An 18,160-nucleotide genomic window follows, 5' to 3' on the forward strand; every position below is an offset into this window, starting at 1 on the left:
GATTATTGATTATTCTGATGGGAATGTGGGAGAGATTGACAAGCTGGTAGATGACACCCTCATTTGGGACTTAGGTTAATGAGGTATTTCTTTGTTCACGAGGAATTTGTTGTTGTTGAATTATTCTCGATCATTCGAGGACATATTTTTTTCTCAGACAAAGATAAGTGAATTTTATAGATCGCTTGAAATGATACTTTCTCTCGATGTCTTTTGTCTCTCTTTTATCTTTTTTAATTTTTCATATCATTTCTTCTCCACACACAATTTGTATCTTCTTAATATTTAGCGTAGTTGGGCACTTACTAAGGTAATTGTTTTTTCTTTGCAACTTCTCATTGATAGGTTCTCCTTAAAGAGAATTTATTCAAAAGAAATATGATTGTTTGACTATAGTCTTACCATGTGTTTTATTTGCGATATTTTTCATTGAGTCCGCTTCTCACTTTTTTGTCACTTATGACTTAATTAGCAATGTCTACTATAGGATTTTTAACTGATTGGGGTGACAAATACTTCATCCTATGGATCTTAGTCTTCTCTTTGAGAGTTGTCTTTCTTTAAGTAGTAGGATAAATTCTAATAGGTTTTTCTATAATCTAGCATGTCGTGATCTGAACCATTTGGAAGGAATGAAATGAGATTGTGTTTTTAGTTCTACAATCTGGGGGGGGGGGGGGATTATGTAAGTTACTAGGAACTCTTGTATATTCACATGTTGGGTTCAGAACCATATCTTTTAGATTAATCAATAACAGGTCAATTTTCAACCAGGTTAAAAAAATTTCTTTTTTTATTTATATTTTCTTAATGGTGTTTGATCGGATGTTGGTGGTCCAACTCACTTGAACTCTAACTTAATCTTTCTTTAGTGTACAGATATCAAAGTCTTATTCCACTTAATAAGACCATTTAAATAAAATTTTAATATATTTTTAACAATTAATATGTATATAATAATAATTTAACATAATTAATATTAATATATGCCATCCATAAAATTAATTAATTAAATATTTAACGTTAAAACAAATATCAAGTAATTGCATTAAGATATCATTTTCTTATGACAGAGAATTAAAATTATAATATATAACATCTTATTAAATCAGTTTAATTAATAGTTGTGTAGAGACCTCAAATATATGGACGAGTGTTTTAACTCAAGACATCTTATTTATTCATTTTTTAAAAGTAAATTTTAATCACTAGTTAAAAAAAATTATAATGTACAAATTTCTAGAGTATTAAAAATAAGAGAAAGCAATATGAATTTGATGTATAGGGTTAGTCTATTGGTTATTAGAGTTAAATAGGTATTGACTTATATAAGAAAGAGCACAATTAAAACCACCTATGGTACACCATATGTGCAACATTGGGGCCCTTACATTAACTATGTGACTCCTTTTTGGTGTTAGAGACGTGGGGACGATGACACTGTTATCATCAATATTACATTACAACCACTACTAAATTATGAGATTAACTTTTATACATAAGTTTTGTAAAACTCTTTTAAAATATATTCAATCAAATTATTTTGTATAAATAGTCAAGAGTGTTTGAATGAGATGTGTACATGTCAAGTATAACTCCGCATACACAATAACCATAAATCATTTGAAGAGTGACATTTAGTATGAACATGTATCCAAGTAAACACCAATTGAATGTCATTCATTATGATAATGAAATTGAATATATGTGTAAAAAAATTATATCTTGATATATATAAAAATTAAATTATTATGAATTTAGACAATCACTTCATGAATTTTTTGACTGAAGCAGCTAGCACAGTAATTTTCAAAGTTACTTGCAAGTCTAAATTTGAGAATTTATACAAACAAAGATATGACTGTGCCTTCTAGTAATGGCAAATAAAATAAAGATAGTAAAATGGAAAATATCAAAGAAGGGTCCAAATGCCTAAACCTTTGCTGGCTCTTACTATATGGTTTTAAAGGCAAACACATGCATTGCTTTCTTACATACTTTTAAATAGCTTATATACAGTTCAATACATTGAACAAACTAATTTGATAGCTTTGAATATATATATGAATTAGCTATATCAAACACTGCATCCTAACAATTGAACTATTTCTAATCAAATTAAGTAAAAATTAGTTAGTGCTAATTTATGAATGATGATATAGCACGTGAAAGATGAAAGGATAGTTAGGTTAGTTCAATTACCTAATTTAGCTTCATTTGAAATTATTTACAACTTTAAATATGTAAACATCACTATAAATATACTCATTTTTATTTATTTTAGTCTCTACATTTAAAAAAAAAAATTATCCTTGCAAATACATCTTAGTTTTCTATTCCTGTTTTTTTTTATATATAAATTTAATTTATATTAAAATTAGATTATATAATATAAATAATTAATGGAATTGATTTTTTCAAATAAAAAAAATTCTATATAAAAAAAGTTTGGTAAACTAAGTTTTCCAAAATCAATGACACAAGAAACATAAAGCAAAAAGAAAAAGATAAAGTCAAAATAATAGGAAAAAACATTAGACAAGAGAAAACATTAAAAAAAACAATTATCGAACAAATCACGAATACCACAAACTAACATCTAATAAAAAATCAACTAAAATTCTAACGGTTAGATAAGGATGAGAATAGGTCGAGTTGACTTAGAGAAGTCTATAATCTAATCTAGCTTATTTAATATTCTCTCCGTTCTTTTATAAGTGTCACTTTTTTGAAAAAAAAATTTCTTTTTAATTGTCACTTGCAAAATTTAAGGTAATATTAATTGTTTTTTTGTCAAAATTAGCCCTAGGTAATTATTACAGAGAGAGAAAAAAAAAGTAAAATAAATGTAATATATAATTAAGGGTATTATAGATAAAAGAAGAATTATTGTGTGAAAAATAACAACAATGATTAGTTTTTTTGGTATGTATTAAAAGTCACTTAAAACGGAACGGAGAGAGTATTAGATCAAACCAGACCTATTTAATAAATAGGCTAGACTTCTAAACATCTATTTAATTAAATAAAGCAGGCTTAGACTATTAAAAAAGCCTATAAAATTTTATAGAATGACGTATATAAGAGTGATTGTGGTATACTTTGGATTAGTTTTGAGGTAAAATTTATTCGATTGAAAGATGAATTTATTTGGAGTTTGATTCGATTTTTGAATTATTGATTAAAAAAAAAGTTGATCTGATTTGATTAAAACAAATAAAATAAATATTATTAAATAATAAATTAACACAAATATCACATTAATAAAATATAAATAAATATAAAAATAAATATATGTGGTTATGTTCAGTTTCATTCGATTTTGAAAAATTAATTCGAAATTCGATGTGAATTGATTGATTTTTACAAACTCACATTCAAACACGTCCAACAATATTCAATCTATTGCAATTTTTGGTATTTATGATCGATTTGTAATTTTTATTTACTTTGATCGTTTTGAATTTAAACACCTCAAAATCTATATATTCATATATATATATATATATATATATATATATATATATATATATATATATATATATATATATATATATATATATATATATATATATATATATATATATATATATATATAAAGCCTTCTTATAAGACTTCATAAATCAAAACTATTTGAAAACTATAATGTAAAATATGATTTTAAATAGATTTTAAGACAAGACTAAACTTTTAAAAATGTTAGAACATACAAAAATATATATATATATATATATATATATATATATATATATATATATATATATATATATATATATATATATATATAAAAGATTAAACTTGAACTTTTTAAATTTATCGAAGATGATACTTAAACATTCTAAAGCTTGGATTATTTCCACCTTCACTGCAGATCTACCAACAATATTTTTAGACTTTATATTTTGTAGAGATTCATTTTAATATGTATTAATTTTGTAAAGACAAAAAATAAAGATAAAAAATAAAAAATATACGATTAAAATCAAACAAATAAAACAATTTAAATATTATGTATATTGATGACCGGATTGAAAAAAAACAATTCAAAAACTAAAATATTATTTGATATATTGATAACAGGACTGAAAAAAAACAATTAAAATTTTAAGTATAATAATGTTTTAGAAATATCTCATTCATATTGAAATCCAAGATATTTAATCTCAATTTTGTGAATGCTGAAAACTTTGAAATGTAACCAATATCAGAATTGGTTTTAATATCGTTGTACGTAATGAAAATAAACAGGGACACAAATAAAGACTTAACGTACGACGGTTGGAATATATAAATGATAGACTAATTATATTATTTAGTGATATCATTGAACGTCATTGTTACCGTTTTCAAATCCAACCACCAATCTTGCTTCCAAAATGCAACGAATTAATTAATTAAAAGTTACATAATAGTACTCATATTGTGTAATACACAAATGTAATATTAAATATTGCAATAGGAAAAAGGTGAAATTGGAGACAATGCAACGGAAATGATACGTAATGAGGTTGAAAATTGGAAAAAGATGTCTAGTGTTAAATCTTGAAATTCAGAAAGATAGGGGATAAATGAATAGTGTTTACATTGGGAAATAATTGGTTCTCGTTTGAGATTAGGATCAACCTTATGCAATCATACATGAAGTATACATGAATAGTGTTTACATAGGTCACACCAATTGCTTAACACACTTAAGCAATCATACATGATCTATACTAAATTACTAGTGGCTTGGCTCTAATACATTATTTAACCATGCATAGACTTAACTCTAATAGTTGGAGGTTTGTAAGGGGCTTGATCATAACTTCTTAGTGTTGAGCGGTTTAGTCAATGTACATGCAATTTGAGCAGTGTCACGAACATGTTGAATGAGCAATTTATTTGAAATAACCTTTTTATGTACGAAGTAAATATCAAGTTCAATGTATTTGATGATGAAGAATCTGATTGTAAGACAAAAATATCGCCATTAAATTGTCATATAGAAGTGTAGGTGGAAAGAAACGGATATATAGCTCATTTAATAAAGATTTTGGTCATAATAATTCAGAGGTGGTGTGAGCTAAGGCTCAATACTCAGCTTCTGCACTGGACCTAGCAACAATAGGTTTTTTTAGAGCTACATCAGACAAGATTTGGTCCAAAATAAATTCATGAACCTGAAGTATATCTTTGATCATCTGAATCACTAGTCAAATCCAAGTCATTATAGGCTATTAAAGAGAATTTATGAGTTGAGGGACAAGGAGATAGAAGCAAGCCATGAGATAGAAATCCACTAAGATACCTCAATACTCTTTTCACAACTGAACAATTAGAGTCATGGGAGAAGAACATAAATTGACATGTTTTGTTTACATTAAAGGATGTGTGTGGTCTAGTCAAAGTGACATATTGAAGAACACCTACGATGAATTTGTATAACTAAGTATATAGAAATGAACTAGAACCATATTTGATCCACTTGGATTTACTTAACATAGGTGTAGGAACTTCATTTGCAGTACACAACTTTGCTCTAGCTTGTAGATCATTTATGTATTTGGAGTGAGTAGACAAATGGATCCATTTGACGTAGATTTTACCTCGATTTTCGAGAAGTATGCAAGTCTGTCTAATTTCTTAAGAGAATGTGTAATATTCGAGTCGTTGATTATCTTATGGACTAAATTTGAAGATGAATCAATGATGAGTATGTCATCAACATACACAAGTGCATATAGTGTCACACCTTGATGGGAGTATACAAACAAAGAATGATCACATTTCGTGTGAGAAAATCCATTTTGAATGAGAGCTTGAGTTAATTTTTCATACCATACACTTAGGGCTTGTTTAAGTCCATAGAGGGTTTAATTTTACTTGCACACAAGTTTTTTGTTTTTATGAGTGAAGTCAGATGATTGAGAGATGTATACTTCCTCTTGTAAAGTGCAATTAAGAAAGACATTATTGGTTTCTACTTACCGGAGTTTTCACTTGTATGTGAAATCAAACTGAGAATAACTTAGATTGTGGTTCGTTTAACCACTTGAACGAATGTTTCATTAAAGTCAAGTCCGCACGAGCAAGAAGAAGAATAAGAAGAAATGACAACTACACAAAGAATTTGTTTATCCGACTCAATCAAAATCAGACTAATTTTAGGGAGAGACAAGTTTTCCAATTCACTGTACTTTGAGAATCGTTACAAGAGATTACAAATGAGTTACAAGACAATAGTACTTCAAGTTTCCAAGAACATCTTCTATTTTTTATCCCAAATATTTACCCATGTCTCAAAAGATCTTACAATTCTTAACATTTGACCCAAACAATTCTTCAACGTTGATTTAAGCATTGCATCTACTTGAACCCTACCACCATTTTATGCTTAGCTAATCTAGCAAGTCCATAAGTATGACTCCATTTTCTTTCTAATGCCTCTCTGAATATTTCTGGTTCTGAATTTTGCAAATCTTCAGCCACATTCAAATCATAACCAAGGTCGCATAACTGTACCTCTGAGATGGTATATCTCTCCTCTTACCATATCATGAGTCAAATGATAATTGTAAGTCACTGCATATTTTCCCCTTATTAAAACTACGACTAGGAGTCTTAACTTCATCCTCATCTCTAGTCTCTCTAGCAGAACATCGACCTCAAAATAAGTCTTCACCGCCGTAGTTTATAATTCTTCTTCTTCGGGTCTTTACTCCCCTCCCCTTCTACGACTATCACTGAAAATAACATACCTTCTTATGATGAACCTTGAGCCTCTTGATTCTATATTCCATAACTTGTCACTCTATTCGCCTTCCGGATAGCTAGTGAAGACACATTATGCAACCTTACTCCTTTCAGAATCTCTTCATTTACTTCTCTAAATTTTTTCATTAGAATTTTCTCTTTTTTACCTATGCCTCTCGTCGGTCACATGCTTGTCACCCATACTAAGAAAAGAGTTGAAAACACCTTTTAAATGTTAGGAAGGGGTGTAGTGTGTAGTGCCTTCCACAGCATTAATACCAAGTGCAATGCGTTTTAGCAAATTCTTTAAAATTGATCTTGAGATACTCTATAAAAACTTGCACAGTTCATTCAAGTCACTAATTAACTCATTCAAGACATAATAATCATACTAGTTAAACATTCATTTCAAATTGAATGTCACACTTATGATGCACACGTATGTCATGTAGTATGAAACTTTTACCAGACCAATATGACATAGTGAACAGTGTATTATGTACATAGCAAAAACCAAAAGGAAATTTGCGTGGCATAAAGAACGGAAGTAAGGGGTGACCCTTGCATTGCGGGGTGACCCTTGCATTGCAGGGTGACCCATTTCTCTTGTAGGGTCCTTCTTCAACTTTTCTTAAGTGTTTTATGACTCATTGAAAACTGACCAAAAAATTAAATTAAAACTAAAATAAATAATAATAATGCATATATAGCAGATCAATTTCCTCACTTGCATTGCATGCCTCCTTAATATCTTCTTCTTTACTCTCTTTCCGATTTCCACAAACACACAAATTTTCTTCATTCTTCAAAACTTCAACAACAATGAGAGTTTCACCACAAAATTCAGAAACCGAGAGCACCTCAAATTCATCACCATCAACAACAAACTCAATCCAAGACCAAGGCTCCAACAGTAACAACCTTAAACGCAACCGTGACTCCAACAAACACCCCGTCTACCGGGGCGTTCGCATGAGAAACTGGGGAAAGTGGGTGTCCGAAATCCGCGAGCCTCGCAAGAAATCGCGGATTTGGCTCGGCACTTTCCCCACAGCCGAAATGGCCGCCAGAGCCCACGACGCTGCAGCTCTCTGCGTTAAAGGAAAATCCGCCATTCTCAATTTTCCTCACCTCGCAGATTCTCTTCCCAAACCAGCTTCTTTAGCCCCGCGCGACGTTCAGGCCGCGGCGGCTAAAGCAGCCCAAATGACCAATAATTTGGAACCACAATCGTCATCTTCTTCACTCTCATCACCGTTGTCGTCTTCGTTGACGACAACGATGTCGTCATCGTCGTCGACAAGTCTGCTCGCAGACTTGTCGACGACATCTGACGAACTCAGTGAAATAATCGAACTGCCTACTTTGGAAAACAATTATGATAATGTTGGGAAAGAGGAGTTTCTCTTGGACTATACATGGATGTATCAACAACCAATAACATGGCTACAAACACCACAAGAAAACGGTTGTTCTGGTGGTGGTGGCGAATACGATGATGGATTTGGTAACAATAATGGTGTTGTAACTAATTTCGAGAGTTTTCTCTGGAATTACTAGGTTATTTGTTTTCTTCCTTTTCTTTCTCTTTCTTTGTTCTTGTCTTTTTTTGTGAATGCTTTTGTTTTTGTTTTTATTTTGTTTTATCTTCTTTGATTGATTGATATATAATTATAGTTATATCTATAATTATTAATGCCATCTTCTTCTTCACTTTTTAGATTCTAGTCCCTTTGTGATTTTTTTTATAAGGGGCCATGGCATGATTTTCTGTTTCTTTTATATTTTATTAATCTACTCTGTTTTTTTATGTGTATTAATTTAATATCCTTCTTTGGTCTGGTTGTAAATGTTTATTGAAATGTGGAAAAAGTAATAAATTTTCCCTGTTTTGGCACAAACTATTGAGTCAATGTGTCCTTCTGCATAAATTATTGATAAAAAGTTTCCCTATTGAGGTTTGAGTTTTTATGAAGATTAAGAAATCAGAAGCTATGTGATTGCCTTCAGTATCTTTGTAGTTTGCTGGAAAGAACAATTTAACTAACAAGAAAGAGAACAAAATTGTGGTGTACTTGAAACACATTAGGGGAATATTGATGATGGTGTTGTTGACAATTTTTCTATTTGAGGCTAATGTTTAGTAGTACAATTAATTTGAATTAAAAAAGGTTATGATTAATTGGAAAGATAAATGTATTGCCAAACTTTTTAGGCAAGTTGATTACACTAACTGACAATATAGTATGCTTCCTTGTTTGATATGAGAAACCGTGTATATTTTTATTTTATTTGGAATTATAAATACTATATAAACATTATTTAAAATAGTTACTATAATATTTAATTAAAAGAAGTAATTCATGTGTTCAAATGTCAAAATCTGTTCTTATCATAAAAAAGTTTTTGTCTAATGATTGAAATTTCAAGGTAAATAAATAAAATGTGAGTTTAAATAGCATTTTTCTATTGATGTCACTATACAATTATTGAATTGATTTAACGAGATTTTTTATTATAAATATGCATACTTTTTAAAAGTGTTTGGATGTTATTAAATTCTATTTTAATAAATGTTTTTATAATTTGATTTTTTAACATTGTAAACTAAAACAATAGTGAATGAGACTTTTTTATATAAGCGCCTTTCTTTTTAAATAATATTCTAAAACTACCCCGTATTAAAGACTAATGTCTCAAATATCCTTTTTTTTTTACTTTTATATATATATATATATATATATATATATATATATATATATATATATATATATATATATATATATATATATATATATATATATATATATATATATATATATATATATATAAAAGTGTCTTTCTTTTAATTTTATTCATATAAAAGTAATGTCTCAAATACTTATTATTTAAATATATTAAAATAAAATAATAATAATATTTAAAAATTCATATATAAATATACTGTTTTCTAATTTTATTCTGAAAAAAATTTAAAATATTAACAACATATATTAATATTAACAGTAACACATCAACAAGAATTTTAACATATATTAATATTAATTAATAGTAGATTTTAAAGTGTATATTTAGAATTTTTACTCAAATAATCCAATTTTTTTTTAAAAATTCAAAATAATTCATATTTCAGATTAATTCTCAAACTATTCCACTTTAAAAAAAACACCAACACATAGATGCCATGATGAATTGGCGCCTACCTTTAAATTTAAAGAGGATGCGCCAATTGAATTGGCTACAACACATGGTGCTGCCAATCCAATTGGCGCCTGTATGTAAAGAATGAGATGAGGCGTCAATTGGTCTGTCTCCTTTGTGTATTGTGTAATTTTTTTTGTATAAATAGAAGTGTTGTGTGATTCATTTTCCACGTCTCTTTTCATTATATTGCAAACATGGTTCGTCTTCGTCGCCGTTATGGAAAAGTGATTTATTCAAGAGACAAGCCTCTGATGGAGATGCTCTTCTAGAACATTGTTGAGTGTAATTTTAAGTGTCGGGTTTTTGTTATTGTATCCACAGGGATTGTAAGATATCACCGCCTTTCGATGGTTGTATTAATTCTTAGCTTAAGTTAACAATAGGGTTTTGGTGTGTCACGGTATCTTGCATAAAAATGTAATAAAAAGCGGTAAAAGTTTTGGTTTGAATATTTGAGAAATATTGCCAAAGTTAGGGTTCGACGATCACTTTGCATGTATTTGTTTGATCAACAAAACTTATAAACTCCTTTACATGATAAATTATTTCACAAAGTCCTCCCAATGTGTTTATCTCTAACACACATTGTGAGTTTTCCCATTTTGATCCATTGTTTATCTCTAACACAATCTATCAAAATGATAACTTTTTGGTTCAACCTTATGGTGAACAAAATCATTCATTACTATCTCTAGCTAACAAACAAGATTGGATGAAAACCTAGGTTAAGAGTTGGTAAACATCTCTCGATCATAAACCAACACAAAGAGTTTTGAATAAGAACAAAGTTTTCATCATATATTCACCATTAAAGAGTTTACAAATGAAGATCCTTACATTTACACACAAAGCTAATGATCATCTAGATCTAACCTTGACAAATGGAGGACTTAGCTACTCATTTTCATGGTAGCTTGGTCGGCAAGTTTCGGAAGAAGGTTGATCAACATCCAAGTCGAATAATCAAGATTGGATGGGAATCCACCTTCTTTTTGTAAAAGATGGTTAAGAGATGAAGAGAAATGAAATCTAGGTCACAAAAGATTCTTGGAACAATGCTGTAAAATATCTAGAAAAAGTACAAAAGTAGGGAAAAATAAGGTATGGCTCTAAAAAGTGGCACTTGCTACTTATAGAGCAGTTACTGGGCTGTCATGCTCGCTAGGCGAGCAGACTGCTTCGCCTAGCGAACCCCTAAATTAGGCACCTGAGGCACCTGCGCCCAGAGAAACAGCCTTTCCCAGACTGTCATGTTCGCCTAGCGAACAAAACCTTCGCCTAGCGAAGGACACGCTTCAACCTTCGCTCCAGCGAGGTTGAGAGGTTTTGCTACTGGAATCCTCGTTGGGAGCTCGCTAATGGCTCGCCTAGCGAGTGAGTGCTGGTTGCGCTTTTCACCAAGTCTGGACGTGTTCGCCACATTCCTCGCTGGAATCTCGCCTAGCGAGTGTGGTGATATTTGCCTCTGCTAAATACTGGAGCTTTTCGCTGCACGCTCGCTGGACGCTCGCCTAGCGAGTCCTTCGCCACAGCCCTCGCCTAGCGAGGAAGCTGATGAATGTTTGTTTCATTTGATCCCTTTGCCACATTTCTTGTGTCTTCATTTTCTATTATTTCATACCTACTTCCTGCACAATAACACACAAATCAAGGGTACCAAGATAGATTATCATTGCATTGCATTTCATCTGAAACAAAGGTGGTTTCGACATTTTAGCAAGGAAATGGAGTGAAAGATACCCATATTTGATAGCTCAAATAAGCACTTTTGGGTATCTAACAACTCTCCCCAACTAGATTCTTGCTTGTCCTCAAGCAAAGTATGCCTCTTGAAGGACAAGAGGATTTGCTTTAAGAAAATGGTTTCTCCGAAGTTGGATAAAACGGCTCAAACACAAGCGAATCAGCATATACATGTTTCCAACGGTTCGAATAAAATAATACACAAGAACTAAGACTTAGTAGCAATGCGAAATACGTATCTATCTACAACAATATTATCTTGAATGAATCACCCTATCTCTCCTCTTCGAATAAGGAATGAAGAAATTACGCGTTTGCAACCGCGGGAATAAACTCACTCTCTAATAAACAATGAAGAAATCAATTTGATTCATACAATGTCTAACAATTATAAATGGTAATGTGGAAGCACGAAGATCACTAAGGGCTTTTCGGTTGAAGCTTGGTCAGGTTAACAAACAAGGGTCATTTCTAAGGCCATTGAAAACAAAATTGCCGATGCAAAAGAGACATTCACTATACATTATTCACACATCTCGACTTCGTTCCATTTGTTTCTCATTTGAAACCTTCACAACTCTTATTTCACAACTCAATTTTTATTTTTCACTATTTTTCTTCCAAGCAAGCATTCATTTTCATTCTTTCTATTTTTGTTCTTTTCTTTCACATCATATTTACAAAACAGATGTTTCTTTTCTATATTTTCTATATATGTATATTTTTTTTTATGCTTGCTCGGTTTTTCAAGAGTTGTGGTATTTACCGATTCTCATTTTCGTTCTCCCCAACTAATTTCTTACTCACCCTAAGTGAATGCTCTTAACTTTTTACGGCAAAAGAACAATAATCAAGATTTTCCGGGTTGTAAAAAAAGATTTTTGAAATCTCGCTTTATTTCAAGCTGAGATTCAATTGTTTAAGCTCAAAGGGGTTAACGAATACTCTCTCTGCTCACAGGTAAGTTGTATTTGGAACTGGTTGTGCTCGATAGAAAACAAATGCCTTGATCATTTCTAATTGCTTCCACATATTCACAATAATAAAAGACAAAGCATGAATCAAATGAATCAACAAAACTTATTAGAATCCAGCATTTAAGTGTACAATGGAGGTTTCCTCACAATTTGTGGTTTTAAGTCCTAGATGAAACATTCATTCAATTATGTTGCAAAAAGACAATACTCAATTACAAAAAAGAGTAAAGTTCTAAGTGCATTCTAAAATTCTAGCCGGAGGTAACCATGTACCTTAGCCTTATTCACTTGTTTATTCTTATCATTGCCATCCAAGCTCGGATGCACCTTCATTGGATACTTCTTTGAGGAGCAACCAATCTAGAAGGTTTGCCACTCAACCAACCAAAAATTTATTAAAACAAACAAAATTTAAAACAGAAATAATAATATAAACTTCAAAATTTAAATTTGTTCGTGGGGGACAAAACACCCCAAAAGTACAAAGCCAAAATCAAAATACAGAATTCTGGAAATACAATCAAAATAAAACATAACATGAAAAAATAAAAAACTTAGCCCTCTAAGGACTCAGAACCCTCCTCACTACCGGCTTCAGAACCGGTAGCCTCATCATCATCATCATCACCATCAGCAGCAGCACCAGAAGACGCATCAGCACCCGCCCCCTCACCAAACACAGGCCTGTCCACAGGCCAGTTAGCGTTAAGCACAAACTGCTCACGCGTAATCAATGAGTGATCACCGGTGGGGTCACTTCCCTGCAGCTGTAACCGCTGCATAGAGTCGTGCATGTCGAGCATGGCACGCTGAGTAGCCGCCATCCAGTCCCAATTGTAATTGCATACAGTCTGCAGGTAAGGATCGGGTCCAGGAGTAGAAGTACCAGGACCATCAGAAGCCCGGGTACCCTCTGCAGCTGCACTACCTCTAACATTCTTCGCCCTGCAATACTTGGCCACATAACGGTCATCGATGGGTGACGGGATCCTTACCTGACCCCTTGAAGGTAGCCGCACCCTCGCCTGTATGCACAAACTCATGATTAGGCAGGGGAAAGCCAGGGGACAATTCACACGAGCCCCCGACTTTAGCCCGCTTTCAATCACGGACTTAAGCTCATAAGCAATGATCTTCGCCACATCGATTTGGACGTTAGTGAGGATAGAGTGTACCAAGTGTGCCACTGGGATCGGCACTGTAGAAGTGTGGGACTTTGGTTGGATGTTTGTCAGAACCAATAGCAGGATCAGTTGAGCCAAGGGAGTCATGTCCTCCCTATGATATCTCATAGGAACCCCAGATGGGTTCAGCTCAACTGATTTCCCTCTTAACAGCAGGGCAGCAGAGATTGCATCAATATCCCGGTGAAGCCGTAAGTCTGTGTGGTAGGTGTCTCGCTCCTCGGCTCCCAGCTGGAGCGGTTCACCAAGGACGCGGTTAATAGCATCCCGATCAAAAGCAACTGGACGACCGGCCACTCTAGATATCCAAGTAAATGGCTCGTCATCATCAGGAAGTGTGTTCGCATAGAACTCACGCACCGTTGCTATATCATAGTGCTCCAGGGGATTAATTAACCGATCCCATTTCTTTGTGTCAATCAACCCGGCGAATGTTCTGTTCGTGCCTTGAGGGTTGATGATGAATCTCTTCTCCGGTAGAATTTTCCGCTTCTCCAAAGCAATGTACCTTGCGGCTTGCTTCGGCCCGACAAATTTGTCGGTATCAAACTGGATTGGCACGGGACGGGAAGTGCTCCCGCCCTTTCTCTTCTTTGAAGCGCCGGATCTAGATTCCATCTGCAAAATAAAAGAGGAAGCAACACACACAAAACAGATTAGACAGCAAAACCAGAATTCACAGTACTGTCATGCTCGCTGCTGCTTCGCCTAGCGAAGTGGCAGCGAATGCTCGCCTCTGGTTCGCCTAGCGAGTTGCTAGCGAACCTTACGGGTTTTTGGGTTCTGCAGCATTTTCAGAGAAATCTTCCCAAAACCCACATTCTAATGGTTTCAATTTCAGAACCTAATGATCTATCAATTAAAGAAACGTTCTATGCTATTGGTAATTACATATTCACATGCAAACCTAAAATTCCCAATTGCAAAACCTAAAATCCCACATGCAAACCTAAAGTTTCCTATACCAACAACTTCATCCTAAATGACATTCAAATCAGAAATAAATAGAGCTCAAACATACAGAAATTGTATTAGGGCAAACCTTAGTTAAACGGATTGATTGAAATGTGAAGTGGAGTAAGGTTTGCAATCTTCCAATTAGGGTTTGAGTGTTTGTGAGAGAGATGAAAATGAGAGAGTGTGGTGAGTGCTCGGTTAAATTGCCTCAGCAGAGTTGTAAAAACAGAAAATTTGTGTTTTGGGCCAAAATGAGTGGCCTGCTGAGATTTTAAATAAGTGTTGTCACGCAGCGCTCGCTGCTGCTTCGCCTAGCGAGCAGCTAGCAAATCAGCTCGCTACTGCCTCGCCTAGCGAGCATCAAGCGAGCATGACAGCAATTGCCTTTTCAAAGGCAGCATTACAGGTACATTCAACATGGTTCTAACACTTGGAAACCCACTACAACAGAACAGGAAAACAGTAAATACTTATAATGTTGGGGTGCCTCCCAACAAGCGCTTGTTTAACGTCGGCTAAGCTCGACGGTGCGATGCTCACAGAGGAGCATCCAAAGGAATTGCACAGCTCTCGCGATCCACATGACCGCCGAGATAAACTTTCAAATGTTGGCCATTCACGGTCCAACTATCCTTCTTTTCTAGGTCCTCAATGACAATAGCTCCATACTCCTTAACGTCTTTGACCCGAAATGGCCCGGACCATTTTGATTTCAACTTTCCGGGGAATAACTTCAACCTGGAATTGAACAAGAGGACCAATTGTCCCGGCACAAATTCTTTCTTTCGGAGCTTTTTGTCATGGTACTTTTTTACCTTGTCTTTGTACAACCAACTTGAGTGATATGCGGCATTGCGCATCTCTTCCAACTCAAGCAGTTGCACCTTCCTTTTCTCACCGGCCAAATCATTTTCAAAATTTAAAAATTTCAGGGCCCACAAGGCTTTGTGCTCCAATTTAACCGGAAAATGGCAAGTTTTACCAAACACCAATTGAAAGGGAGTTAGGCTAATTGGAGCTTTAAAGGCGGTACGGTATGTCCATAACGCTTCATCCAATTTTTGGGACCACTCTTTTTTCGAATTGGCACAGTTTTTTCGAGAATTCTCTTAATCTCTCGATTAGAGACCTCGACTTGCCCATTAGCCTGCGGGTGATACGGAGTTGTCACCCTATGTGATACACCGTAATGTTTTAAAATGCTTTCCAACGGTGCATTACAAAAGTGTGACCCTCCGTCACTTATCAACACTCGGGGGGTTCCGAAACGGGAAAATATGTTTTTCTTCAAAAAATTTATCACCGTTTTCGCGTCCGCCCGAGGTGAGGCAATCGCCTCAACCCACTTAGAAACGTAATCAACTGCGACAAGCATATACTCGTTCCCATAAGAGGGTGGGAATGGTCCTACAAAATCGATGCCCCAACAATCAAATACTTCCACTTCTTGGATGTTTTGGAGAGGCATCTCGTCTCTCTTACCAATCCCTCTGCTTCTCTGGCAACTATCACAACTTTGCTCATGGGTGTGTGCGTCTTTGAAAATAGTGGGCCAATAAAATCCCGATTGAAGGATTTTAGTGGCTGTTCTCACCCCATTATAGTGTCCACCGTAAGGCGAGTTGTGGCAATGCCAAAGGATGCTCTGTGCTTCATCTCCAGTAACGCATCTCCTTAATAGGTTATCACTACCCAACTTAAACAAGTACGGGTCATCCCAAACATAATACTTGGCATCCGAAAGAAACTTCCTTTTTTGGTTCGAAGTTAGGTCGGGAGGCACAAAACCACTAGCCTTGTGGTTCGCAAAGTCTGCAAACCACGACCTAACTTGAACTTTAAACAGTTTTTCATCAGGAAATTCTTCCCGGATTTCCTTCTCTGACGCTGTAACCTCCACATTCACTAAGCGGGATAAATGATCCGCCACCAAATTTTCCGATCCCTTCTTGTCTTTAATTTCCACATCAAATTCTTGTAACAAGAGGATCCAACGGATGATCCTTTGCTTCGAATCCGGTTTGGTGAGCAGATATTTAGTCGCCGCGTGGTCCGTATACACTACGACTTTAAACCCTATAAGATAAGACCTAAACTTTTCAAGCGCGTACACTATTGCAAGTAGTTCTTTCTCCGTGGTGGCATAGTTTATTTGAGCCTCGTTAAGAACCTTACTCGCATAATGTATCGCATGAAATTTTTTATCTTTTCTTTGGCCAAGGACCGCTCCAATTGCATAGTCGCTTGCATCACACATTAGCTCAAAATTTGAATTCCAATTTGGAGCGACTATAATTGGAGCGGTCATCAATTTTTCTTTCAAAGTTTCGAAAGCTTGCAAACAATCATCGGTTAAGAGAAATACCTGGTCCTTAGCTAGCAAATTGCTCAAAGGCTTAGCCACCTTTGAGAAGTCCTTGATAAAGCGCCGATAGAACCCGGCGTGCCCCAAAAAGCTTCGGATGCCCTTCACATTCACCGGAGGAGGTAACTTTTCTATCACTTCAACCTTAGCTCTATCCACTTCAAGCCCCCTTGAAGAGACTTTGTGGCCAAGCACGATCCCCTCGGTCACCATGAAGTGACACTTCTCCCAATTAAGCACCAGATTGGTCTTCACACATATTTCCAACACCGTTTTCAAGTTTGCCAAGCATAGACTAAAAGACCCACCAAATACCGAGAAGTCATCCATGAAGACTTCCATTGTTTTCTCTATCAGATCGGCAAAAATGGCTTGCACACATCGTTGGAAAGTCGTTGGTGCATTGCATAGCCCAAAGGGCATTTTTCGATATGCGAACACTCCAAACGGACACGTGAAAGCCGTCTTCTCATGATCGGCCGGGTCAACCGCAATTTGTTTATACCCGGAATAGCCGTCCAAGAAACAATAGTATTGTTGGCCCGAGAGTCTTTCGAGCATTTGATCCATGAACGGGAGTGGAAAATGATCCTTTCGAGTTGCGGTATTCAACCGCCGATAATCAATACACATTCGCCACCCCGTTGCAACTTTAGTAGGGATCAATTCATCCTTGTCATTTCGGATTACGGTAATTCCACCCTTCTTCGGAACCACGTGCACAGGACTAACCCATGGACTATCCGAGATCGGGTAAATCATTCCCGCATCCAACAGCTTTATAACTTCCTTTCGAACAACCTCCTTCATGGTAGGATTTAAGCGGCGTTGTGGTTGAGCTACCAGCTTAAAATCCTCTTCCATCAAAATCTTGTGCATGCAATAGGAGGGACTAATTCCTTTTAGATCGGAAAGAGTCCAACCCATGGCTTCTTGATTTGTTTTTAGCACAGTGATCAGACGGGCTTCTTCTTCATTTGTCAAAAGGTTGCTTA

At 34.7% G+C, this 18,160-nt stretch overlaps 1 protein-coding gene across 1 annotated transcript; it reads left to right on the forward strand.

Annotated features, from left to right (window-relative positions):
* The first annotated feature begins 7,452 nt into the window (after nt 1-7,452).
* Nucleotides 7,453-8,690, forward strand: LOC127098019 (ethylene-responsive transcription factor TINY). The gene has a single exon (XM_051036520.1). It carries the CDS (start codon nt 7,558-7,560, stop codon nt 8,293-8,295), a length of 738 nt encoding a protein of 245 aa, XP_050892477.1. The 5' UTR covers nt 7,453-7,557; the 3' UTR covers nt 8,296-8,690.
* Nucleotides 8,691-18,160: the final 9,470 nt, after the last annotated feature.

The sequence above is a fragment of the Lathyrus oleraceus genome, chromosome 6 (genome assembly GCF_024323335.1).
Source record: "Lathyrus oleraceus cultivar Zhongwan6 chromosome 6, CAAS_Psat_ZW6_1.0, whole genome shotgun sequence".
NCBI lineage: Eukaryota > Viridiplantae > Streptophyta > Magnoliopsida > Fabales > Fabaceae > Lathyrus > Lathyrus oleraceus.

Bases quoted from the DNA above. Each gene is read 5' to 3' on its own strand.
- LOC127098019 (XM_051036520.1), top strand. From the start codon at position 7,558: ATGAGAGTTTCACCACAAAATTCAGAAACCGAGAGCACCTCAAATTCA.